The 26,407-nt window shown below is 43.0% G+C and overlaps 1 protein-coding gene across 2 annotated transcripts in view; it reads left to right on the top strand.

Moving 5' to 3' along the window:
- The first annotated feature begins 5,100 nt into the window (after window positions 1-5,100).
- Window positions 5,101-26,407, top strand: part of SMIM14 (small integral membrane protein 14) — a 49,577-nt gene continuing 28,270 nt past the window's right edge. The window contains exons 1-2 of one of the 2 annotated variants that reach the window (XM_049793972.1): window positions 5,101-5,308; window positions 20,843-20,953. In XM_049793972.1, the coding sequence (XP_049649929.1) occupies window positions 20,879-20,953 (75 nt within the window). In that variant the 5' untranslated portion in view covers window positions 5,101-5,308; window positions 20,843-20,878. Of the gene's footprint in view, window positions 5,309-5,563; window positions 5,584-20,842; window positions 20,954-26,407 lie in introns of those variants that run through there. The other variant, XM_049793974.1, reaches the window with a different exon arrangement.

Genomic DNA, 26,407 nt, shown 5'->3' on the forward strand with positions numbered 1-26,407 from the left:
TTCAGATTAATATAGCAATGTTAGCTGCTGGTAAGTTTATGGCTGCAGATAGCTTATGGCCGTGAACTACAGTTGCTTAGGAAGCAGTTCGCACTGTTTCTCATCTTTTCTTTGCAAGCACCACAATTGTGCAGCTGCTATTACAGTTTCTGCCCCAGAGGAAAATGAATTTCTTAAGGTTACCAGTGTTGGTTCACTTAGACTGCATTTTTAGAGGGGATTTCCCAAAGTATTTGCAAAATATGCTCCTGACACTGATTGCGTAATTATCAATCACAATGAAATTTGGTGGAGCTTTGTCTCACGAACTTGTGTGGTTACTGAGAACTTAGTGTCCTAATTCTACAGATCTATTTCAGCCTAGTTCCGATGGTCTATCTTTACCAGTGAGTGCTACCATTAACAATTTGGGGGTTCAGATCTTAATCCTCTATTTGTAAATGTTTTTTGCAAGCCTGATCTTGTATGTGTCCCAGTTGGCTTGCTTGCATTTCATAGTTACTCTAAGTTACCAGTCGATATTCTAGTTAAGTGTAAAATAATACTTGTCATCCCCTCAACTTCAGATTTCCTTCCTCCATTTCCTAGTTTGGAAAACTTCATTGGACACCTGTGATCTGGCAGCATTGCAGCAATCATTTGTGATCATTTCCCCTGGACTGTGGCTAATTTATCTCAAAATCTGTGTTGGTGTGTTGATGCTTCAGGAGCACAAAAGCCCTCCATAGATCCTCTGACAATTTCAGTGGAGTTACTTCTTTCCACCCAGCCATATTTTTTCTCTGAGTCCTGACAGCTTAGGTTGCGGTTGGATGTTCATTAAGATTGTATCTGTACATTAACAGAAAATCTGGCAGTATAAATTTGGTTCAGTGGTGATCACATGACTAAATTTGTGTTAAATTAACCCAAGTACACAATATAGTCTTTGTGCCAGCTAATTCACAGGCTTGCTGCCTAGTATCCTGAAGTGCTTTGCAATCCTCAGGTGCTTTGTGAGATGCCAGCCCAGCTGAATTCTAGGAATGTTTGTGAGTGAGCAACTTTTCTAAGGACTTGGCTTCTTTTTTCCAGAATTAGATCCCTCTTTCCAAAAACGCAGTGCTGCTGCTGCCAAAAGGCCACTCCTACCTTGCTACTGTAAGGTTACTTTATGATCTTTTCCCTCCCACTTCCTGGATGCCATTTTCAGACCATGCTGCAAACGTCTTCCAAGTGGCTCTTTAGTGTCAAAATTGGCTGTAGAGTTTCATGTAGATTCCTTCTGGGAATAGCATTAACTACTTATTTTGGACTGCATATAAGAGAAGAGGGAGCAGACAGAAAAGGGGTTAGATTAAGAGGATTTGCCCCATTTCTAGGCGATTTTTCAGATCTGATGAAACTGCATGAATTGCAGATGAAGAATTTCTACGCCACAACATATCTGGATGTGAGTGATACAATGTCTAGCGGCATGAGTTATGCAGCAAAGATGAGAAGAACATCAGCAGAAAGAGAACTTCAGAATGCGAAAAGTAATGTTCTTGCTTATCTGTAAACAAGCTCATCTATTATTTGGCAAGTTAGATCACCAGCATGACTCCTGCTTTTCCATTGCCTATCAGGGTAGAAAAATTGAAAGCTAACACAGTGATGTGGAATGTGACATCTGCCTGTTGCTTTATAAAGTGCCCAACCCACAGTACTTTCAGATGACGGATGTAGAGAATGTCATAGTAAGTTTTGCTCAACTCCCACCCTACTCCATTGTACAGCGTTATTGGTGGAAGGAACATTACCATCTTCTGCCCTTCAAGCAGAGTTGTTTTCATAGTTTTAGCTTGGCAGTGGGCAGCGCAATTCAGCATGCCAAAATCAATGGATTTACTCTTCTGTCCTTGTTACTAGCTGATCTTGAATGCATCTCATGCCTTTGTTCATAAAGTAGCCTAAGTCATCACTGTTTTCATCATAGTTTCACTGCCAGAAAGGAGACTTCATAGAGTGAGTCTGAAAACAGCCTCCATATCAGGATCTCATTTTACTGCTGTATCATGCACTAAATTTGTGAGTGTAAGGGGGAGCAGATGGCTGAAGCCTGGGAGTAGGAAGCTGAGATAGAATCAGTGCCTGCTATGGCTTGTTCATTTGCCCGTGGGAACCAGGAGGGCCAAATTCTGAGGGATGCTCTGGCAGAATGTTTTATGCAAAATACCTAGCTACTTTCTGCTTATATATATGTACTTGCTGATTTGAAAGCAATAAACTTATGCATTGTTTCTCTTGTTCCTGGTCTATACTTTCTGTAGCTCCTGTTGTCTGCCCCTCTTCCTTGACAGTTCATACTCTGAAGTTTCATCCATGATGATCACCCTTTCCCAAATCTATCCTTCATTAGGCCTGTATTTCCAAGAATGCCAGTGGAAACATGTACGTTCAACAAAGGAAAATATTCAGAAAAATAATTGCCATTTTGATGTCAAAAAGACAGTGCAAATAATGCAGAATACAATACTGAAAAAAAGCTCAGCTTTTTATTGAGCCCAGTCATGTAAAACTATCGACAGTTATCAGAACTTTGTAGTAAAAACATGGGGGGAAGAAAAAAGAGTAGGGAGAGGGAGCTGCTTCCTGTGAGTGCTTGCATCTCACCCAGAGGGCTGGCTGGCCAGCCAGATAGTGCTGCTTGCACGCCTCACCAAGGGACAATTTCAAGAGATTACCAGACATGATACGAGTTCCTGGATGGGGCGATGTAAGAAATGAGCCAGAAAGATGTGATGCACTGAGTTTTGAGAAGGCTGATTCAAAGTAAGAGGAAGACGACACAGGTCTGGCTGCAAGTGCCATCGTCGCATACTGCTGTCTTGTGGATCACTCAGTCATCATCCCCGTCAGCTCTTGCCTCTCCTCCACAGACTCTTTGCAGGTTCATATTATTTCTGACAAGGCATCTGAGACTGCCTGTCCAGTTCACTTAGTCTTGCCCTTCCAGTTCTAGGATTGTTCAAATTCAGTTCTCCAGAAATCAGTCACTATGAGACTCTCTTCTCGGTTCCAACAGTTGCCCCAATGTGCTTGCCATCCTTTTAGCAACAGCGGGCTGTTTGACGTTACCCACAGGCAAGAAAATAGCAGTGTTCAGCGTTCCTGCCGCTGCTTGAGAGGAGGAAGCTTCCTCTCCACTATTGTGCGGTTGCCATTGCTCTCCTCTCTTCTTTGAGCCGTGAGCCAGAACTAGTGGTAAGCTATGTCTGGTTTTGGGATTTCAGGGTCTCAGGTCCATTTTCGAGAACAACAGCTAGCCTTGTGTGCTTGGTGTGAGAGACAGATAGGCAAGGTTGCTTAATGGTGTTGGGAAGCTGTCTCTGCTTGCTTGTAGGATGGCTTCTTCCCCGATGAAGGGTTAGGAGGATGGCTGAGGGAGAGGTGGGAGGGAGCATGCAGCTAACAGTTGATCATTCTGCTTATAACCACCCTCTGACACTGTTGTCTTGGACAGCTTTGTGTTTGGCCAGGGCAGCCAAAGTATACTTCAAGCCAAGTGTACCTTGGTGTTGCTGATGTTCATGATTCCTGTTGCACTCTAAACCCCCGGACAGGCTGTCAAGAAACCTGTTCTCCCAGGAAACATTGTAGGGATGTAGTTTCATATTTCCAAATGAAAGATAAATTTTAGCATCCTTGGTGCCTTACCAGAGGCTCAGTTCCCTGGATTGAGAAAGACGAGACAACATGAGCTCTGCATATTTTAGCTTTTTTTTGAGTGGTGGCCTGGCTTTGTGTCAGTGCCCCGATTCGCTTTTCAGTACTGCCACTGTTTAATTGGGTGCCAACACAAGAGAAAGGGCTGAAACATGGGAAAGGAGAGGCAAGATCCACAGCAAGTCAGGACTGCGTGGCATGGCTAGGCAAAGGTAGCCTGCCTGCTGCCTCTCAGGAAGCGGAATGGTTATGTTCCAGGGCCAGCCCTAAATGAGCAGAGTTAGCCTACCTCCCTCTTACAGGGAGAGGCGGCTCTGCACGCCGATGATGGCTGGATGTGAAAGCTGCCAACTGGCAACGCACCAGAGACTTGGCAGAGTAAGGTAGGCTTAACACCCAAGGCCAGAAAAAAAACTTTCAGAAAAACAACGTAGCCATGAAAGGAGGCTTGAAAGCCCCAAGACAACAGCAAAGAGTGATGAGAACAACCAAGCTTGTCCCCATATGTGGGCCATATCAGACTGTATGAGGCACTGGTGCCGTGAGGAGGTACGGACTTGTGAGAACTCACAACTTCCATCCAACCTTCCTTTCTCACTGTAATTGTAGCATTGTCCTTGTTCTCTGGCTTGAAGGAGGTAAGCCACCCTTGGAAATATCGGAGGACAAGATTTTCTTTCCTGTGTAATCCCTGTTGCATTACGGCATGGTATCACTGTCCCCAGGACAGGATGTGGTCCATCCTTCCGTATGGGAGCACGACACCCCAGCTCCTTGGCTAGGCACAGGTAAACCCAACGGGCTGACGTAAGCAGCCGTGATCAGAAATTTTCCTTTCTAACTTCATTCCACAGCATCTAAACGCGTATTTTGAGGGATGCTTTAATTGCCGAGAAGCCTTGTGAGTCGTGGGCTCCTAAAGAGGCTTGAGACTACTAGTAGAGAAACTACACTCTAAATTCCCTCATACTCCCGGAGGTGATGGCTGGGGGCCAAGCAAGCAAAGCGACCGTATTTCTGACGGGGGCGCAGACCCCTGGCCGCGGGGGGCTGTGGCAGACCGACACGCACACCAGGCCCCAGAGGAGCTACTTTCCTCGCCCCTTCTCAGCGCTGACTTACTGGGGCTTTACCGAAGGCCGACGCGCTGCTTGAAAAATGACCCCGCCCGGCACGCCGGGCTACGGCGGCCGCGTACCCTCCGCCCGCGCAGCGCCCGAGCCTGCCTCAGCCGGGCAGCGAAGGCCGGGGCCCGGCTGCCCCTGCCCGGCGACCAGCCCAGAGGCGGCGCGGGCGGGCCCCGGGCTCCCGTGCCGGGGTGGCAGCCGCCCCGCGGAGGGCCGGGCCGGGCCGGGCCGCGCCGCGGAGGGGCGTGCGCGGAGGGCGGGAGCCGCGCGGCGCCGCCCCGGCCCCGCCGCCGCCGCCGGGAGCCGGCAGATCCGGGTCTCGTGGCGCGGGCTGACGTGTGAGCCGGCCCGAAGCAGCGGGGCCGAGCCGCGGGGCCGCCTCTGCCAGCCCGGCCGCCCTGCCCCTGCCCCTGCGCCTGCCCCCGCGCCCGCCCGCCCGAGCCGCGCAGCCCGCCGCAGCCCCTCCGCGCCCCCGCGACGGCGGCCAGAGCACGGTGAGCGGGGGTGAGGGGCGGGGGGGGAGCGCCGCGGCGGGGAAGGGGAGGGCGCGGGCCGGCCGCGGCCAGGCAGAGCCGGGCCGCGTTTCCGCGGACACCCCCGCCCGTCCCTCGGGCCGGCCGGCGCGGAACGGAGCGGAGCGGAGCGGCCCGCGGGGGGGGGTGGCCGCGGAGCCTGGGGAGCCCCCGGTGGGGGCTGCGGGGGTAACTTCAAGCCTGTTGAAGCGCAGAAACGTCCCCGCTGCCGGGCGCTTCGCCGGGTGCTCGGGAAGGTAAACACCGGGAGAGCCGGAGCCGTTCGGCTCGCGATTAGGCAGCACTCTTCTTTTTCGAGCCAGGGCAGCGTCCGCCCGTCTTCTTTAGAGCTGGTCTGGGTTTTTCTGGTTGTTGGGGGGTTTAGCGCAAAGTGGCACTCTTCTGTCGATTCTTTTTTTTTTTTTTTAAAGGCTCTCAGTCTGATACTTTGAGCTAAAGGGTTTTAGTTTTCTCTCTGTAAGGAAGCTGGAAGTGGCATGCTGACACCCGGGTACGTGCTCCCAGGCTGCTCCCTGCTTTTTGAAAAGCTCGTGCAACTAAAGTAGGAGAAATTGAACAACATCTTCTGAAAGATAATCTCAGGAAAAGGACAGCGTCACACTGCTGTTGTTTTACTAAAGATAGGACTCCTGCCAGGAACTCTTCATATGTGTGCTCCAAGATGTGATTCGTAGCAGATTGCAGTGGGGACGGGGTATGTTGGCCTCAGAGACCACAAGATATCGTCCACGGTCATTCCTCTGCAGCTGTCACCGTGCCGGCTTCCCCAGATGTCCTGCCCTGCAGCTCAGCCGCTGCCTTCCATGGCAGTTCTGAGGCCTCGGCTAACCACTGCTTCTACATGAATGTAGCACATGACCTACATCAAAAACTTTTGTTTCCTGGCAAACACCTGTTTGTCTAGTCAGTCTTCAGGATTGTCTTTTAGATTATAGATTAGGTGGTGTAGGGACTGTTTGTGTTGTATGCTGGCTGACCATCCATGTCTATGCATATAGGTGAGTCTTGAAAACCATCTCCAGTTTTTAGAGGTGAGGACATCTAACTTTTTGGCTCTTAATAACTTATTATGTTAATGTTATTAGTGTGCCGGCTGAGGAAGGTACATATCTGCAGTGAGCATTAGCGGCTTACATCTTAGAAGTCTTTACATGCTTAGCTTTTAGAGTCCTATCCACTTTTACTCATTCCTGTTCCTTTCCAAAAGCAGACATCAGCTGGAAAAAATCAAAATGAGAAAAAAAGAAGAAATCAATCTTACTTTTGATTTCTTCCTATATACACTGAGAGAGAATAAATCCTTGATAATTCCATCTAATTCTTGTGACCTGTCGAGATGAAAGAAATCAAGCTATTGTTGTTGATCATTGATTTAAGAAAGTGACCCTGTCACTGACAGCGTGGCTTCAAATGGTAGAAGCAGTTGGCAAAATAAAAGTGACTGTAGTGTTAGCAGTACATTAGTCCGTTTAGTCCTGAGCGCTGTTCCTTCCCTTGCCACTGAGGTGGGCAAGTCCAACCTCTGGTTCTTTTTGCCCCATTTTGTAAAAGATGAGATTTACAATTTTTGCCTAACTCTAGAGTGGTATCGAGTTCAGTATTTTAAGTGCTTTGAGATTATTTTCTGTAAGGTGCTAAACAAGTGCAAAGCCGTACTGGATGTGTTATTGGTCATTCCACAAAGTATTGTTGCATGTGCTTTTCTGGCGGGCAGGGACATCCCTGACCCACTCAGGACCATAAGCCCGGAGGGTCTGCTTTAGAACTGAGATGGTGGTAACAGCCATTCTGTAGCTCTGGGTGGATCTTATTTTAGCCTGGCCGGATATTATTTTGCTGACTATAGAAAGAAATATAATGAACATGGTTCTGTGAAATTCCTTATACCGTGCATGTTGTGATGCTTTTGCAGCACCTTAACCCCAATCACAATCAAGTCCGTTAAGTCCGAAGTACGTGGCCCCATTACGTGGGCAACATTCTGCAGTCCATGTTCTTGCCTTGTTCTAAGGGAGAAATAAGAATAATACACTTGTTGTTAAAGAAGTAGTCTACATAAAAACAATTTCAAAATGCATTATGGTTTTAATCACTTTGTAACTATTGTACCTGCTTTCAAAAGGTTGGTATTTGGTTTTAGAGAAAGTTAGTTTCTAACTGACTTCTTGTTTTGTTACTAACTTCTCAGTTTCTACTTTCATATATTTAGACTTCAGAATTAGTGATATGTGAATGTTATTTGCATAACAGATGTGCAATAATCCAAAGTCTATGTTTGTGTTTCAGAATTTTCCCTCCTAGATATTTTAGGTACTTGACATACATTCTTAAAGACCACATTTTGTCTCTGCTGAAGTTTGTGATAGCAGAATTGGGCCTAACAACATCATGAGTCTTCACCGGGCCAGTACAATGAAAGTAGCAAGATCCTCTTTCTCTTCTTATAAGCGTATATGAATGGAGGTGGTGTATGGTGCCCTGATAATACCAAATATCAGATTCTTACTATGTATGTTTTGAAGATTTATCAGATTAGTTATCACAATAAATACAAAAATATTTTGGCAGATGCATTTATACATAGAAAAATTGATGTCATCTGCCCATATTCTGCTTGGGAAGCAAATCGGAGACCCCGTGAGCCTGCTTTGCATACATGCTATTACAGACATGCTTTGCATACATGCATTTACATATGTACTATTATGCTTGATGTTAAGTATGCTTTCCATTTTAACATCCTAGGTTATAGATTCAATTTATTAATATGTAAAGATCTATGTAATTGTAACGAGACATCTGACTCTCCAAGGCACTGAGTACTTCTTGGAAGATCCAAGTGCTCCCAAGTCCTCTATAGGTACAGTGGAAGCTAAGAAAACTTTGTAAGGTTATACCACAGAACCAAATTTTGCAGTCCTTGTTCAAGTTAACAAAAAAAAAAAAAAAAAAAAAAAAAAAAAAGTATTATTTTCCCAGAATAGCTCCTTCAGCTTGTATGCCTTGACTCACCAACAGCTAGCTTCCCCAGTTCCCAAAGAGCCTCATTTGAAGAAAGACTCCTTAGCTCCTCATTATGAAGGAATACAGTCAGGGATATGGGAAGGATCAGTCTGTGTTAGCTGTGTTAGTCTTAACTTCTGCTGGAGTTTAGTAGCAGTACAGTGGAGGAGTATGGTCCTATCCTCCTCTTTCCATCCCACCACCTATTCCACGGTATTGGCTGGGGCTGGGGCAAGAAAAAAGTTCCTTAGTGATGATTGATATGGCTTTTCATGAAATATTTGAAGATGCTCGGGGAGCAGCCTCTGGCATGATTGGGTGGTTGTACGTTTGCATGGTTATTAATTGAACAAATACGCTTCAGAGGCTTTAGTCAAAGTGTCTAGCTGGTATTTTTATAGATAATGGAACAAATTAGTCCCATTTGGGTGGGAACAGATAGAATTACACTTGATAAAAGTTTTCCTCATTAAGATTGGTTCTGATTCTTCTGCAGCCATGCATTAAAAACCATGGCTTTCTAGAGCTAAATATAGTTTCATTCTTACTTTATAAAACTGCTAGACAAATGTCAGATCCAAAGCACTGAGCTCTCCTAGGAAAGAATTTTTATCAGAATGAACAGAAAAGCTGTACAGAAATGTAACACCAACCATTTATGTGATATAAGCAGCTGCAATACTTTATTTGTTGAATCTTTGTCAAATACAGACCTCTAGTAATAGAGGTTTGGTCTTTTTTTATTCCTATATTCACATCGATATGTTTGTATATTTCCTGTCAGTTAATCATAAAAGCTTTATTTTTAGCAAGGCAATATTTTTAGAGAACTTGATAAAATAGTTTATGCCAGTTTTCATCCATTAGAAAGTTAGTTTATGGAAAAAAACAGCTGTCCAAATGAAATTACATGAAGATGTGAAGTTGGGGGTTAGCTCTTCAAATAGTTGGACTAAATCAAGTGTGAAACAGAGCTTCCTGGTGTGAGTGGCCTTAGTTTAACAAGAATTCCTGTGCGAGTGGTTACGGTGTCGTTAGGGGCTCTTCACTTTCGTATCCAGGTGACACTGATGGCACCTGTCATTAAGCACCCTTATTTGAAAAGACTAGATAAAGCTTTTATCAGAGGGCACCATGAAATACAGAAATATTCTTATATAGAGACTTTTCTTGAGCCATGGAGATTGTTGGATGCTTCAGTTTCAAGTCAGTACCTAGAACAAAAGTGTCTAAAGATGAAAAATACCTTCTTTCCTGCAGGAAAACTGTGGAGCCAAAGGTGAGATGTGTGTTGCAGACTAATCCTGATCCCATGAAATAGTACCATAGATTTTCCTTGTGCAAATTAATGTAACATATTTAAAAATCTGTTGCTAGTAGGTGCAGGGGAGACTTGTATAATTTGTATAGCACTTTCCTTTTTGATAACCTAAACTAGTCTGTGAGTCCGCTGAATTAGATGGATGTTATTCTCTGGTAAAAACTGGGTCGTCTTTTAGCTAAACATATGTAAATAACCAAGCCCAGAAATCCTGTTAATTGCTACAAATTCCCTCTGGTATAAGTACTGATTAAAAATAGTCTAATTGATAAGCTTCAGATTGTTTACTGCAGGTATATAGAAAACCTGATTGAACTTCCATTGAAGTCGAAGACAGGCACCCGCTAGCTTCAGATAAAATTTGATCTGGCCTAAAGGGGTTAGCAGTAGGGCTGCCAGGGAATAGAGCTGCTTTCATCTGAAAATTGAAAATCCTGCTATCTTTCTCAGCATGCTGCTACCCTGCTAAATCTGTTTGCTCAGTGGCAAGTTATTAGAAACATATGTCATCCCTGGAGAAAAAAATAATGAAAATATTCCAAAGAATTTCAGTATAATTTTGTGTTTGTATGTGATGGGAGTAACATTAAGACATAGTGTATTTTTACAGTTTTAAGGATTTAGTAAGGTATTTTGTAATCTAAACAACTGTACTCTTAATAAACCAGTTTCAAAAAATTTCATAGCTCATGGTTTAGGGCTGCACTTGCTGGCTCAATATGGTGGGAAAACCTTCATTTTTGTTTGTTTTGAAACTGTACATTATTGTAAAGGAGTGAATGAGATAATTTTTTAATGTTTATTTTTGCTAAGAGGTGAAATGTTTAAAAATTTCTCAATGATTGACCCTCCAAAAAAAATTACTTCAAAATAATGAGTTATTGCAGGCCACCTGAGCTGCGGTAACTGCCTGGGTGCTCACGGTTAGCTCAGGGCAGCTCTGAAGTATCTCAGCTTAACCTTTTTCTCTTACGGACTAAGCAAAGTCATGTTCACTCAGTGTTCCCATGGGCTAACTGAGTGCGCGGGGACCATTGCCGCAGCTCTGCTGCTGTGCAATGGCTTTGTTACACCGTGGTAACTCATGAGTTTGAGTGCTGAGCCTCACTGGGTGACCTTTAAAGTTGGATTCGCTTTGAGCTCTCGGGTTGCTTTGGTACGTTTGAACATAATAATCATAATCTTGATTCCTACATCTTGGAACATGAGCAGAGGTGTTTTATGGATAGGTTACATAGCCTGTTATAGGAACATACTCTTTTTCCGTACTTAGTCTTTTAAAGTAAATTATTAGTTTTGTATTATGAAGCCCAAAAGTTAAGTGCAAAACCTCTCTGGGTGAGGTAACCAACAGCAAAGTCAGTTTCTCAGTTCTACTCCCATGGGGAGGCTGATGTGAGACGCTCACCTCTGCAGTTTTTCATCTGCAGGGACAACCCTTTATTCTTCTTTCCCTGCAAAAGTCTGCCTCCCTGGAAGGGCAGCTCCTCTTTTGTGTGTAGCCACTTGCTCAGAATCAGGCCTGCCAACACATTGCGACACAAGCCTGCAGCCCTGGTTGGCATGGCGCAGCGTGGATGTCCTCTCAGTGCTGGTGCAGAAGTGCTCTCAGCAGGGGTTTCAGATTCGATATGTGTTCCTTCCAGCAGTAGCCCATCGCTCGTACAGCTGCAGGGGTGCTGAATTTAGGAGGTTGGCAATTGTTTCTGGGGAATGGGAAGAAGAGTGTCGACACAAGCAGTGGGGGAGCCTATAGCGCCAGAGACACTAACCAAAAGCAGGAGAGTAAGCAAATTCGCCTAGGAGCTGGCTCTTCTGCTTACCACTCAAGCGGAAAATCCTGTTAAAGTCAATGAGAGTTCTTGCCTTACTGAAGACCACGGGAGAGGGCTCCCAGTTTGTTCTGTAAACTGGTTGAAATACATGTTAGTGATTTTACAGAGGATAGCCCATCCTTTAGCATTAACATATGTAAAACAAAATTATTAAATAGCCATCAGTCATTCGGTGCAATAATTTTGTTGTCCAAGACAATTGTCACAGTCTCCTACACTAGAAATAAATATTAAAGTGAAGCTGAAGCATTTACTTAGCAGCAAGAGGGTATTATTCTTGGACAATGTTCTGTGTCATTGACTTCTCCTCTTAATTAGCTTTCATATTCCAAGAGATTTCTTCCAGAAAAATGTTATCATTTCAACAAAAGGATGACCAAATGCTGACAGCTGGAGTTTGGCAATAACATTCTGTATCAAATATCAGTAAATGAATTCTAAAATAGCTGGACTGCTTTTTTGGTCCATGACTGGATATGCATAATTAGCTCCTTTTGAAGTGTTTTGCCCAGAAGAAATGTTAAGCCACCTGCATGGGAATAAGTAAATAGCTTTTTTTAATCTTGGTGGGTCTTATTTAGCTCCCTTGGGGAGTTCAGTTTTGAACACTGACATCAGCCTTATAGCCTTAAAGCCTGAAATCTCTCTCTCTCTCCTCACATGTTGGGGACTAGCCATGAAAAGGAAGGTGGGAAACAGAACTGGAACAGTGGGGGTGCCAATGTATGAGTTCTTGTCAGTGTCAAGCACAACTCTCACAGGACAAGCCTTAATTAAACTGAAAGAAGCATCTGTGTCATCTTCTGTATTTCCCGGATACACCATTCTGTGTTGAACTGATGCACCTCAGCATACCTGTAACCTTGGTTAGCCTTGTCCACAAATAGTAAGTTTCCTACCAGGTTCCTACTAGATCCTGCCACCCTTTAAAGCAGTGTGAACTTTTTTCACATATTTTAGTGAGAGAAAAGTTGTGATGCTTGGCTGTGAAAGGGCTTTGACCGTAATTATAAGTCTTCTAAGTTTTCATGCTCTGGCCCCTGCTTCACTGCTCTAGGTGCTAGAGCTGTTGGCAGAGTCACCACAAGAATTTCCTGACCCACTCGGAGCAAGTCCAAATGTCCGCATTGGAGTGAAAACGCTGGTGGCCCAGCAATGCTCACAATGGTGGTGGTCACACAGCGGTGGACTCGTGCTGTGGAGACAAGGGATGTACCAGTGCTCCACTAGTCTTGTGAGACCATCAGAAAAAAACATCAGGAAGATCCTTAGCACTTCTCAGTTCTGAGCCTGTTCCTGCTCAAAAGCTCCTTCCCTGTTTTCGGCATGTCACTGTAGTATCCTTTAGTGGCTGGCTCAGCATTTCTTAGCTTCTTTGGGTTTGCTTCTATTTTTAAGGAGTTGTTTTGTATTAAATTAGCATTTGTAAGAAGCACCAGATGGATGACACTGGAAAATTTATTCATAATCTACTTAGCAAATGATTTGTGAGGTGGTAGCAAAGTTACCCACTAGTATGCCTCGAGAAGAATGTGGCTGGATGAGCAGTTCTTTTGTGGAGCTCCTACTGGTCTTGATGTCTCTGTTGAAACCAACAAGAACAGCACCAGTTGCATACGTCTGTGTGCACGGTTAAGCACTGACTTTTCCATGAGGAAAGGAACTGGCTTAGCTTAATCTGCATTGGGAAGTTCATCTTAGATCTTGTTAATTATCCTGAGAAAAGTTGTAGTGTAAAAATACACTTGCCAACTCATTAGGCTACAGCTGGAAGTCCAGGGAGACGTGCTGATGCTTTCAAGTACAAAATCAGCTGCTTTCCCTCCCCAGCCCCTGAAATTATAAGGAGAGTGAAGAGGATTGTTTTATACTCTGAAAGCATTGCTGTGTCTAGGAACCCTCTTTGGGTATTGTATCAGCTATCAAAATCATTGCAGCTCTTTCCCCTAGAAAAGCTAAATGGATGATGTGAACTGGGACAATTAGTTGAAGAAAGCTGTAATTGGAGCCACGCTTTACTGTGGCAGTGCTCCTCCTGGCAGGACCCACGTTTATATCCTGCTGTTTTGCTTTTGCTGCCCAGTCAGCCAGTTGGTTTTCTTTTGTCCTGAAAACGCTTTTTTATGCCCAGGAGGAGGCCTGGTAGAAAAAGATCATCAGTAGTCCTCTAGAGATCTGTGACCTTGCAAAACTAGTAGATCCTGGTCCACTGAAGCCAATGGGAGTGCTGGTATTTGTTTCAGTAGGATAGAGCTGTAAGCATGAAAGAGGTGATGGGAGAGAGCCTCTCTTGCATTGTTAATAAAAGGGATTAAAAATTACCATTATAAAAAAGCCTAGTATAATGTTGCAGTGTTTCAGACTTAAGCTCTATGAGGGAATATTTACTTGAACTATCTAAATTACAATAGTAGAGGAGAACAGATCCGTGGAATGTTTTAATTAGTATCAATTTGTATACAAGATTCTTCTTTTTTACAGAACCTATTTTTAGCCTTGTTTGAACAGAGGAAGTTGCTTTGTAAAGGAAACTTCCTTTGAAATTTTCAATCTTATTTTTGCCAGTTCTATAACCCTGACAGTTTAAAACTCTTGCATAAAAAATGCAGACCACCTCCACTGGTTTCTTACGCTAGGCCCTTGGCTTCTGGATTAATTTTGACTCAGTGCAGTGTCCTCCCATATTGCCTTAGAATCATGTATCCATTAACTTCAGACAGAATAGCATATTATTTATTTTAAAGTACTTCTTATTTTTCTCTTTATTTTCTCCCTATATCTGTAGTTCCTTTTGTGATGTTTCTTCCCTGCTCAACTACAAACACTTTTGTTTTCTTACACTGTCCTGTAGTTTTATCCTGTGTTTAGTTATTCCCTTCCTTTGCTTTTTTAATGGCCCTTTTACCATTTCTGCATTGTTCCTCCTTTGTATTGCTCTGGTGATAGGAAATGTGCTGCATTTCTGGTAGTAGCAATTGAAAAAACTAGAAATTTCACCAAGATCTTTGCAGGTAAAATCAGCCAGTCCTATCTACATGTATCTCTGTTTTGTTTTTTTTTAAGAGTGAAACCCCAAATGCATGCATAGTACTTTTTCCCTCAATGCTTTAACCCAGTCTGAAGAGAAACTTGGTGCAGAAATCAACAGATAAAACTCCCTGGCCTGTCTTACTCACAAAGTTTAGCTGTAGAACTGAAATAATAGGAATTTAAATAATAGGCTAGTGAATTGGATGTAGATAGTTAATCAAAAGACTAACAAAACACTCAGGATTCTGTGGGAGGGTGGGTGTGCATGAAGTGCAAATATTACAGAGGATGGCTATCAAAAGGAAAATGCGTTATAGAACAAATACAGAAAATTATGACTTTGGCTGGGATTCACTGGAATTGAATGTTTAGGCACCTCGTGGCTGGTTGCCCTGCTGCAGATACCTTTATCTATTATTTTACTGTATACCTAATTGATGTTGAATTGGACTTTGTGTGACTAGACAGGGTTCAGTGAGTCCAGTCCCTAGAAAAGGCAGGATTAGAAACAGATTTTGGAGTAACCACCTGTACCAGAAGCATTCTGAAGCACCCAGTAATGAGTCAGCTGAGGTGCCAAGTGCCCCTGGAGTACTGATGGTACCAGGGGAACAGAGTGGCCAAGGAAGAGAAGGAAGAGTCCTATAAAAGCAGAGATCAGGAGCTTTATAAGGAGCTGGTCACAGCAGCCTTTTACTGCTTTAACAGAAGCAAATTTCTACCCCCTGGCTTAATGGGTACTATGGTCACACAGTCCCAGAGCCTGGTAGTTTCTCTGGGACAGGACTTCATGTGCAGGATTGCAAGGGTGTTATGCTACACGAGGCCAACGTACAGGACGTTTTAGATGCTAGAAGAGAATACTTGGAAGTCATTTGAAGATGAGTAAGATTATACAGAAGAGCCAAACTTGGGGCATGCTGTGAGGAAAATAATTACAGAAGGGGTCAGGTATTGTAAGAAAACATAGATGCTAAGATGGCTTAGGTGCAAGGAAAAAGGCAAGAGAACAAATCCTTTTTATGGAAATGTGGATCCTTTAGGACATCATGGAAGAGTATAGGAGAGAGGGTTTCTGCCTCTGACAGTAAGATAAAAATGAACATTTTATCTTTGGGGCAATGAATTGTTCATGCTTTGTGTATGGCTTCTGCTGTTTTAGCCCTTTATCATTTTTCAGAATGCCTGCAGAGGCATAACAAGTAATTTCCTTTCTTTCTACATTTTTATTTTAAATTTTATACATATTTTAATTTGTTCTGCCACATTTCTCTCAAACTGAACTCAGAAGCAAAATTAACTTCATGGCTTGTTAGAGATATTTGACAATTGTGCTTTGAGTTATTGCAGTTAGCTGAAAAACAGTAATGAGGAGCTGAATAGCGTTTTGTTTCTTTTTAAAGTAATGTGGAAAGATTCTGTTACTTGTCTGCTGTACTGTGAGGTATTTTGCTCCCAAAGATTTCTTACCTTCAATCTTCAAGGAAACAGCAACACAGCAAAATTAGTTCTTAGCAGAGGAAATCTTCAGCCATTGTATGTATTGAGTGTGTGACAGTCTACATTTTAAAAGTGCCTGGATCCAGGAAAGATAAGAATTAATGGGCTTAGAGTTTTGATGCTGAAGATGCCAGGTTTAGTCCATGATAAATCTGCAGTGACTCTGATTTATGTATCATATACAGTGAGTGTTTCTTTGAATATTGGAATGATAAATATTTTTACACACTTCTTTATACCAATGAGTAGAGATCACCAATATGTGCACTTTGACAAGCTTGCTAATCAGCACTGTATTGGAGTCACATTGGAGGGCATCCAGCACATGGAAAATTGACAAAACTTCTTGTTTGCCTTCATGCTAGAAAGGAATTCAGTTTTGTAATGATTAGGGTGGAGAGAGGCAGAGTATAATTTCTGTCTCCCAGAGCTCACCAGCTGCATGCTGTTTACTCAGGAGAGGTGTTGCTGATTTGGGAAATAATGTATAGTCATTGCAATAATTTAAAATACAGAAGAGTCTCCAGGTACAAAAAACCAATCAGACTGTAGCCATAAAGATTGCTTTTTTGATAGTAAGGTGTATAAAATATAATACACAGCTGTAGGGCTGGGATTGGGGAGGATAATAAAAGAAGAAACAATTTGCAATAATTACTATAACTGAGAATGCTGGTTTTTTAGATCACGAGAGACTAGAAATATTTTTCAGTATGGCTTCATTGCCTACAATTTCAAATAGATCCTCAAGTCAAAAGGTAATGGTGGGCTTTTATTTCTGTCTTTAATCATCAGAGACCATCCTCCACTTTGCTTCTGAATTACAGTAATTCCGGCTCTGACTACAGTATTTTAATTTCAGTAGTACTGTTTATGATTGCCTCGGTGAGCATCTTTACACTGGAAAGATCATATTGACTCTTTGATGGTACATCATATTTGTCCACGTTTACTAATTTTCTCCTTTATTATGTTCTCTATCAGTTTCCTTAGTCTAGAGGCCATAATACATACCTTCTCAGCTGTTATCAGTGAGAGCTTTGGCATGCTTACAAAATGTATCTTCCAGCTGCTTGTAAACCCTGTGAACTAAATACTGTGCTAGCAGTACTATGGCCAAACCAAAATACAGTAATTTTAAGTAGAATAAAAGTAACTCTCTCAGTCAGAGTACTTGCAGGTATTTGACATCATACCCTTACCAATTGCTGTGGTCTTACCAGTTACTCTGTACATTCCAAGAAAAACAAGGTAACAGTTGTCCTGGTTTCAGCTAAAACAGAGTTAATTTTCTTTCTAGTAGCTGGCATAGTGTTATGTCTTGGATTCAGTATGAGGAGAATGTTGATAACACACTGATGTCTTCAGTTGTGGCTCAGTAGTGTTCAGACTAAGTCAAGGATTTTTCAGCTTCTCATGCCCAGCCAGCAAGAAGGCTGGAGGGGCACAAGAAGTTGGGAGGGGACACAGCCAGGGCAGCTGACCCAAACTGGCCAAAGGGGTATTCCATACCATGTGACATCATGCCCAGTATAGAAACTGGAGACAGTTGGCCTGGGGGGATCGCTGCTTGGGAACTAACTGGGCATCGGTCAGCGAATGGTGAGCAATCTCATTTTGCATCACTTGTTTTGTATATTCCAATCCTTTTATTATTATTATTGTCATTTTATTACTGTTATTATTATGATTATTAGTTTCTTCCTTTCTGTTCTGTTAAACTGTTCTTATCTCAACCCATGAGTTTTACCTTTTTCCTTCCGATTCTCTCCTCCATCCCACTGGGTGGGAGGGGAGTGAGTGAGCGGCTGCATGGTGCTTAGTTGCTGGCTGGGGTTAAACCACGACACAATAAACAGGAAAACATACAGATAAATAAGCAAAGTAAAACAAAATAAAACCACAAGCTTTTTTTCTTTCTCCAGGTCATTAGGAAAAGAATGGAGCACATCCTCCCATTTTCTGTGATAGATTTTATGTAGAAGAACTGTATTTGCAGAAGGTGGAGAGCTGGTGTGACTCACAGCAAAGAGATCAGAGTTGGGCAGAACAAGTTAGCAGCTGACGTGAGATCAGACAATTGCAAGTACAGGGAGGCAGGCAGGAAGCACCTTGCAATTCTGGAACAGGATTTTGATATGAACGGGCTGTCTAAGAGCACGCAGTGGAGCCAGGGAATCCTGCTCCATGATATATAAAAATACTAGTGTCTTATTACTAAATCTTACACAGGGTCACAAAACATTAATAGACTTCAGGATCTGATTACAGAGCCTAGTTGATATTTAGTACTTTATGCGTTCATAGTGTGTTACAAATAATACAGTTATTTAGCCAGGAATGTTTTAATGAGGAATACAGACATGAGAGTGTCATTTTACAAGTGAAAATCATCGTATAATATAGAGTAGTTCTCTCTTCTTTATAACTGGTCAGCCATGTTTCCTCCAGTTGCCAGCAAAAATAATTGCATAAAGGGGGATTAGTTACCTGTGTTTTTTTAAAGTAGTAAGATAACGCAAGTTTAGCATCTTTATCAGGGGAACACCTAGTGCTGTTCCCAAAATAGATGGTCCATCTTCAGTCCTTTGCTAATGAAAGAGCTTGTTATAGGCTTGGAGGAAGGAAAGATAAAGGATGATTCCTTTCAGCATCATGTGAAGGTGAGAAAGCTTATAAGGGATCTTTTGTTGAAAGCTTGGATGGCGTTTTACTTGGTGACATGTGTTCTGCTTTATTTTAGCTCATTAAGGTCATTTGTCACATACAGTTCAGATGCCTTGGGGTAAATTCCTTCTAGTGTACCTCCACTTAAATTTATGATGTTATATGACAGATGAATTTTCCCGTTTGTCTAACGTTTTTCAGTTGTATGCTTTACAAAGAATGTTAGCCTGGTTTCATTGGTGATGACTCTTATCTGATATTTTGATTTCTTGTAGTCATATATAAACACTCATCTACTAATTGCTGTGATATTACTATGTGTTACTGAGTCCTAAATTCTTTCAAGTTACAATTAAATACTGTTTTGCAACTTTACTGGTTCAAATACCTTCTTTTGGATGTCAGCATTATTTCTCATGCTAAGATAGTTTTAGAAAGGCTATTCTGGTTGAAGTGGCATATCATCCAGGGAGCTTGTGTAGTTAAAAAATTTCTTCTATTGGTGCAGTAATGTAGTAGCTTTATAATCAACTCTCAGAAAGAATCATGAGATCATCTGCTGTCATCTCCTGTATATTGGAGAACATTATATCTAAACTTGGGTGCTTCTATACATTACTCAATAACCTGTATTTGGCAGAAGCACATCTGAATGCATTGAGAGGTGGGAAATCCACCCCTTCTTTGGCAGTTTGTTGCACTGGTCAGTTACTGTAATGGTAAAAATGTATGTCTGGCTTCTCTTTTGAATTTTGTTGATTACAGCTTCCAGTCATTGGTTCTTGATCACCTCTTCATTGAAGAACACTGTCTAGCACTCTCAGCTATGGCAGAGGGTAATACAGAAGAGTGGTAGGCATTGACAGAGGAAGGACTTCTGAAATGCAATTTGTTTTTTCCATCTCTTTATTCCCCCAAGAGGGAAGAACTATTGTGGTGATACGTGCTGTTGAATGAAGATATCTTATAGTCATATGGGTTATTCCTCTTTCTCCTAGTGAGATTAAAACATTAAAATGCTTATGTGTGATCAAGGCTGTAAGTTTTTATAGGTGATGACTGCAGAGCCCTTCTGTTGATTCAGCACACCCTTACCAAATGGTTGGCACCTTCATAAACTACTTGTTTTAGAGAATTGAGAGGTTGTATCTGCTCTGTGCTGCTGCATTTATTAAGCTTTCCAGTTATCTCACATTAGGGCCCCAGTGCGTGCAACACAAACACAATCTGAATCCAGCTTTATTGATGCCAAGTTAACAAAAATATTTTGAAAGTATCATTATGCAGAACTAATCGAATACATCATAAGAGTCCTCATTCAAGAGAAATCAATCCCTGATTTGACCTCAAGGGTAGAAATGCCTTGCAATCTGCTGCCCATTTTGACCATCACTGAGAAGGCTATTGGTAAATAGTAAAGATATGCTTGTATACACTTGACATGTCTGGTGTAAATGGTTTTAGCAGGTGAATAACATAGGATTGATTCCCACCATGTCCATTACAGCTTCTTTGAACTTTCTGTATTGCTAAGTGTATGACCTACTTCTTTGATCTTAAATTAGTGTGTGTAGCTCCATTTTTAAAGTGTTTCCAAGTACATCCACTTTTGCACCCCTGCTGCTTGCTTTCATTATACAATAAGGATGATTGTTTCTCCCTTTAGCAAAGAACTTACCGGGTTTTAAATTATTTTCCTGTATGTTGATCCAGAGGGAGAATGCCAACAGTTTGTTAGGGTTTAGGAGTACAAGTTCCCCTGACTTTTCAAATTGTATTCGTACACTTAAGAGTCCCACTATGCAGAAGAGAGTTCAGAATTTAATCTTTGTGATTCTTGTTTGTTAGGATGTATTTCATTGTGGTACATGGGAAAACCCAGGGGAAATGCATAAATTATTGCCAAAAAATTATTTGGCTCTCTAAAGAAGCCTGTGTGAGACACTGCTTTCAGCAACATCAAAATGTAACTGCACATACCAGACTTCTTCATTCATGCTGCCAAAGGAATAATAGGATTACCCTGCTTTGTTTTGCTTTTTCACCCTGGCATTAAATGAACTGAAACTTGATGTGTGAGTCTCTGGAAAATAAGGTCAGTTGAAAAAGAGTTCATTGTCCTTTTATTCTTTTTCTTAGGTGTTCACAGAAAAGTTCAGGTTTATCCAGAGAACCATGGCAGAAGGTGGATTTGATCCTTGTGAATGCATTTGCTCGCATGAACATGCAATGAGAAGACTGATTAATCTGGTAAGGATAACATGAGGATATTTGGAAGGGTGGTTTTTCAGACATTACTTCAGCTGTTGTAGATTTGCAGTTACTGATGCTTTTGATTATGCTTATTCAGTTGTGTGTACAGTTAGAATCTGTGTATCTGACTTTCTAATGAGCTTTTTAATAGTTAATACAAATGATAGCTTTCTGTTTATTTCCCAGGGCTGCCTTTTGACAGTGTTTCTTATTGAAATGTTTCTTTGTAACCCTTTTTTAGTCTGCATAAAAACAAACTACCCTGGAAACTCCGAGTTCGAGGTGATAGCACATACGTGAAGTTCCACATACTCATATGGCAAGATAACAATGTCTAAATTTTTAAAACTAATCTTTAAAAAATTCTGAAGTTGAGAATCCAGTGGTTTTGAGTTCTGTTTCTTGCTGTGTCATTAATATGGTTGAGTAACTTCAAGCAAGTTATTTTACATTGCTGTAACTGTGACCTGTAAAATAGCAATGATTCTTTGCTTCCTTATGGAACTTAGTTGACTGTCTGTTGAAGAAAAAGGTACAAAGTGCTGGGGGTTTTTTTCCTGAGTAAAAGTATATATTTTTAAAAATAACACTAATGATTGTGAACTGTGAGCAATTAGGTGAACTTGATCACAACTCTAATTTGGTTAAACTGGTTTTTAAGATCATATTGTACATCAGCTTCACTGGATGTACTGCCCCTTGTTGATTTTCATAAGTTTGTTTTTATCCCATTTTCTTTCTTAGGGCCTAAATTAATGTTCTTTTAAGTTACTGAGTACATCAACTGCTCAAGGCAATATGTATGAAGAGCATCTTCTCTAGGATCAGGCTCTTCTTCAAGAGATTTCTCATCAGTATTTTAGGAAGGTTATCAGGAAAATATGGCATCCACTAGCCTGTGATAAGAGTAGGACTAATGTGTAAGTCCCCAAAGAATGTATTTCTGGGAGTAAGGAATCAATTTGTGTGCTTGCCCTTAAAATAAAACCACTTCCACGTGCATACATCCACAAAAGAACATACTTGTTTTAAACAGCACTTTGCAAGAAGTATATATAGCTTGTTCTTGCAAATGTGTGGGTTACATTCATATAGCCCTGCTTCACCCTGAACATAAAACCCTGAGTGTCCACACTTTATTGGCCTTGGAGTGTATTGTTACACTATCTCTTCTGGAGTGCCGGGTGAAGAACCTGACGCCAGGCAGATGCTGTACCTGTGCATGCTCTCAGGGAGCTTGGCTGACCCCGTTTTCCAGAATTACTCTGCTCAGAGTAAGCAGCGTTCACCCCGTATGTCCATAACGCAGCACTGCAGAACCTGTGCCATCCTGTTCTCACATTGCCCCCCTGGGCCTGTGCACACAGCATGCTTCCTCAAAAACACACAGGCCACACTGGGAGCCAAAATAGCCCAGACCAGGCTCTCTCAGTGGAAGTGCTACATCAGTGGCTGCAGCAGAAGGCAAAACCATCCCCCACAAGCACAAGAGGAAATGACAAGCGCTTGTCATCTCACAGAGACCAGCATCCATCAAAGCTGGAGGTGCCAAACAGCCCAGATCCATGTAGTGGCCAGCTGCACCAAAGTCCGAAATTACACCAGACAAATAGAGCATGTCTGCATAGCCAATTCCATGTGCTTTATGGGCCTGATATCATTTCCCTTTGGTAGTTCCTAAGTGTGGTGCAGACAGTGCTCTCTTGGTACTCACAAGTCATTAGAGGTTGACTTATTTTGTTATTGCTGAACAGGCAATAGTCTTGTTTGGGGGATGGAAGTGCAAGAAGTGAAAGGGATATGTGCCCATTTGCTGGTGTTACCAGAATTGTTCAGGGTGGAAGGGACTTCAGGAGGTTATCTCGGCCGACCTCCTGCTCAAAGCAGGATCAACAGTGAATTCAGACCAGGTCATTCAAGGCTTGCTTTCCAGCCGAGTCGTGAAAACCTTCAAGGATAGCAGTTCCACAGCCTCTTGGGGCAACCTGCTCCAATGTTTGACAGTCCTTGTGGTAGAGAATTTTTTCCATCTGGTGTTCTAGTTGAATGTGTCATACTCTCTGCCATACAGCACTGTGAAGAGCCTGTCTCTGTCCTCTCCGTAACCTCCTTGTAAGTGCTGGGGGGCTGCTGTTGCTGTTAGATCCTCGCAAAGCTATCTCTTCTCTGCGCTCAGCAATCCCAGCTGCCTCAGCCTCTCCTTACTGGGCAAGTGCTCCAGCCCCAGGTGACCACCTGCTGAATTCACTTCAGTCTGTAAGTCTTGTGTAGGGAAGCTTGAGACTGGATGCAGTATTCCAGATACAGGTTTAAAGTGCTTAGTACAGGGGTGTAATCGCATCCTTCAGTCTACTTACACACTGTTTAAAGGTCAATGCTGTTGGCACAAGGGCGTCGAAAATTGAGGCTTCTGTGCAAAACAGTTGTCTGTTCTGTGGAGCCTTTACGTCAGGGCCCAGCCATCCTAGCTCATGCTTCCCAGTTAGAGGCACAATTTCAAAATATTCTGAGCTCTCCCTGCTACCCCCATATGGACCCTCATACACATGTTCTTTCCCAAGAAGGATTGTCCTCTTGTCCTCAACATGACATTTGTACCATATCCCACAGTTCTGTTGATTCTGGACCTTGAGGCCTCTGGGCACATGCTAGAGTGGTGACAAAGAAACCCCCAGGACCAAGCTTCAGGAATTTGGGAGGCAGAAGGGGGAATGCATGTTGGCTGCCCTTTCCTCTGAGGCTTGTCAGATGCAAATCTGAACCAGTACAGTTCAGTTTCGACCCCCATTCCGCATTTTTTCTTTTCCTTTTTTTTTTTGCTAGAAGATATTGACACGCAATGGCACCAGTCAGCCAGTTCTTATGTTGTGGCTGGAGGATTCTAGGTATGAACGATGTAGGTGAGTTGTGTCCAAAGTCAGAAGAAGTGCTACAAAGGTCTGTGAGATTTTGTTCCTGGGCTGCTCTGTGCAGTGTAAGGTGGGTGCAAATGGATCATCTGGAGGCACACTGGTTCCTGCATTGTGAATGTAAACAGAGCACATCATAGGTGCACGCTCTTGGGCAGTCACCAAGACCAGTCTAACAGTGTTCCTGTGTAGTTGCAGGAATGGAGTTTATTGCTCATTGTCCGGCTTCCAAAAAGATCATACCAATTAGCACTTGAAACTGTGAGGAGTAAGGGGAAATGCCAGATTTCATCTATCCTAAAAAGCAAAACAGATGGTCCTAAATATTTATAAGAGCAAATCACTAGCGGGGATAATTGAGCAGAATCTAGAAAGGAAAAGTCTCAAAAGTCTCAGTCACCAGCCAGAGTATCCTCAGGTAACCTGTTGCATGATTTTAGCGGGGACCTTGCTAAACCTTCATTATTGCATCTGTAACTTTTATGCTTCAGTAAAAGTTTGCTTTCTACGCTGCTGTTTTTGCACTCAATCTTACACAACATAAGCAAACAGGAATTTTACTTTTTATTTTAAAAGGAACCCATGAACTTCAGTTCTCAAAGTTGCTGAACCCCACTGTCCTGGGTTCAGCTGGGATAGAGTTAATTTTTACAGGAACCTGGGAGGTGGGGGCATAGCCGGGGCAGCTGACCTGAACTAGCCAAGGAGCTATTCCATACCATGTGACATCCTGCCCAGTATATAAATGGGGAGCGGGCCGGGGGGTGGTCTCTGTTTTTTTTCGGTGGGGGAAGTGGCGGAGCGTCGGGTCCCGGGTGGTGAGCAGTTGCACTGTGCATCACTCTTTTTTGTATACCTTTTTTCATTAGTGCCGTTGTTGTTGTTGTAATCTCTTTTGTGTTTGTCCCAGTAAACTGCCTTTATCTCAACCCTCGAGGTTCCAGTTTCTTTTCCTTTTCTCTCCTCCGTCTCCTCCCCATCCCACCGGAGGGGGGCGGAGGAGTGAGCGAGCGGCTGCGTGGTCCTTTGTTACCGGCCGGGCTGAAACCACGACAGTCCTTTTTGGCGCCCAACGTGGGGCAGAAGGGTTGAGATAACGACAGATCTGGCCAGAGCGTGTTGAAACAAATTTGCCAAACGCATTTCTTAGATATATAGATGTTAGTCACAATGTTGTTTCATTTGTTTACATGGTGGCGTTTTGTAAGCTCTTATATGCTCTATGTATTGCCTGTAGTTGCGTATCTCATCTCTGGGAGAGTGATTGGGATTATCATTTTGCTGTACTGGGCAATGTCGACTTATGAAATGATTACATCACTGGTCATGAGGTTAAGCTGGTATCTGTATGAGGCAGTGATATCATTTCCATACTTTGGGCGCCTTCTGTCGGATTTTATTGGTAATTACACCCAATCCATGGGGAAATTAGGGGGGGATACCTCCCCCCGTCCGTTCACCTCCCTCTTCTCCTTCCGACTAATTACAACAGCTTTTGAGAATTTTGAATATCCTTGGGATGCGCAAGCCAATGTGCTGTTAGTGCTATGCCTCCTGAATATGTTTCAGGTCTTGTTTAGGGCTACAAAAACGCTCTTTAAGAGTACCACTCAGAGATCTCCCCCAAAGCTGGAGACTCATGGGTGGCACGGCATGTGGGAGCATATGGGCAAGTATCTAGAGAACTTCTCACCGCCAGTGACTTGGAAGTTCACTCCCGAACAACTACAGAACCCTTATGAAGTGACAGAATATTTGAAAGAAAAATGCTGTGGCTATTCCAAAGACATACAACTCGCTGCACTGTGCTGGGCTCTGGCCAATATCTACCAAACACTGCTTGATATTATGCAGCACCCTCGGGGGGAAAAGGGGGAAAAGATGGAAAACAGGACAACATGTACCGTGGCTACCCAAACCCTGACAACAGACACCGTGGCTGCCCCTACCCCGACAACAAGCACCGTGGCTGCCCCTACCACGACAACAGGTACCATGACTACCCCTACCCCGGTGACAGACACTGCAGCTGAACCAGAGAACCAGCCTGTGCCAGTATCAGTCGCCCCTGTACAGAAAAAGAAACACACAAAGAAATCAGTTCGCTTAGCGAGAGATGAAGATGAACCAGGGTCATCGCGAGAACAGGAGGTAGAGGCAGAACCTGAAATAATTACCCGATCTCTATCCATGAGTGAGTTGCGTGACATGCGAAAAGATTTTAGCCGCCACCCAGGTGAGCACATTGTTACCTGGCTGCTCCGATGCTGGGATAGCGGGGCTAGTAGTGTGGAATTAGAGGGTAAGGAAGCCAAGCAGCTGGGATCTCTGTCTAGGGAAGGGGGCATCGACAAGGCGATTGGGAGAAAAACACAAGTCCTCAGCCTCTGGAGGCGACTTCTGTTAGGTGTAAAGGAAAGATACCCCTTCAGGGATGAAGTTACATGTCACCAAGGCAAGTGGACCACCATGGAGAGAGGTATTCAGTACCTGAGAGAATTAGCCGTGCTGGAGGTGATTTACAATGATCCAGAAAATGCGC

The sequence above is a fragment of the Accipiter gentilis genome, chromosome 3 (assembly GCF_929443795.1).
Source record: "Accipiter gentilis chromosome 3, bAccGen1.1, whole genome shotgun sequence".
Lineage (NCBI taxonomy): Eukaryota > Metazoa > Chordata > Aves > Accipitriformes > Accipitridae > Astur > Astur gentilis.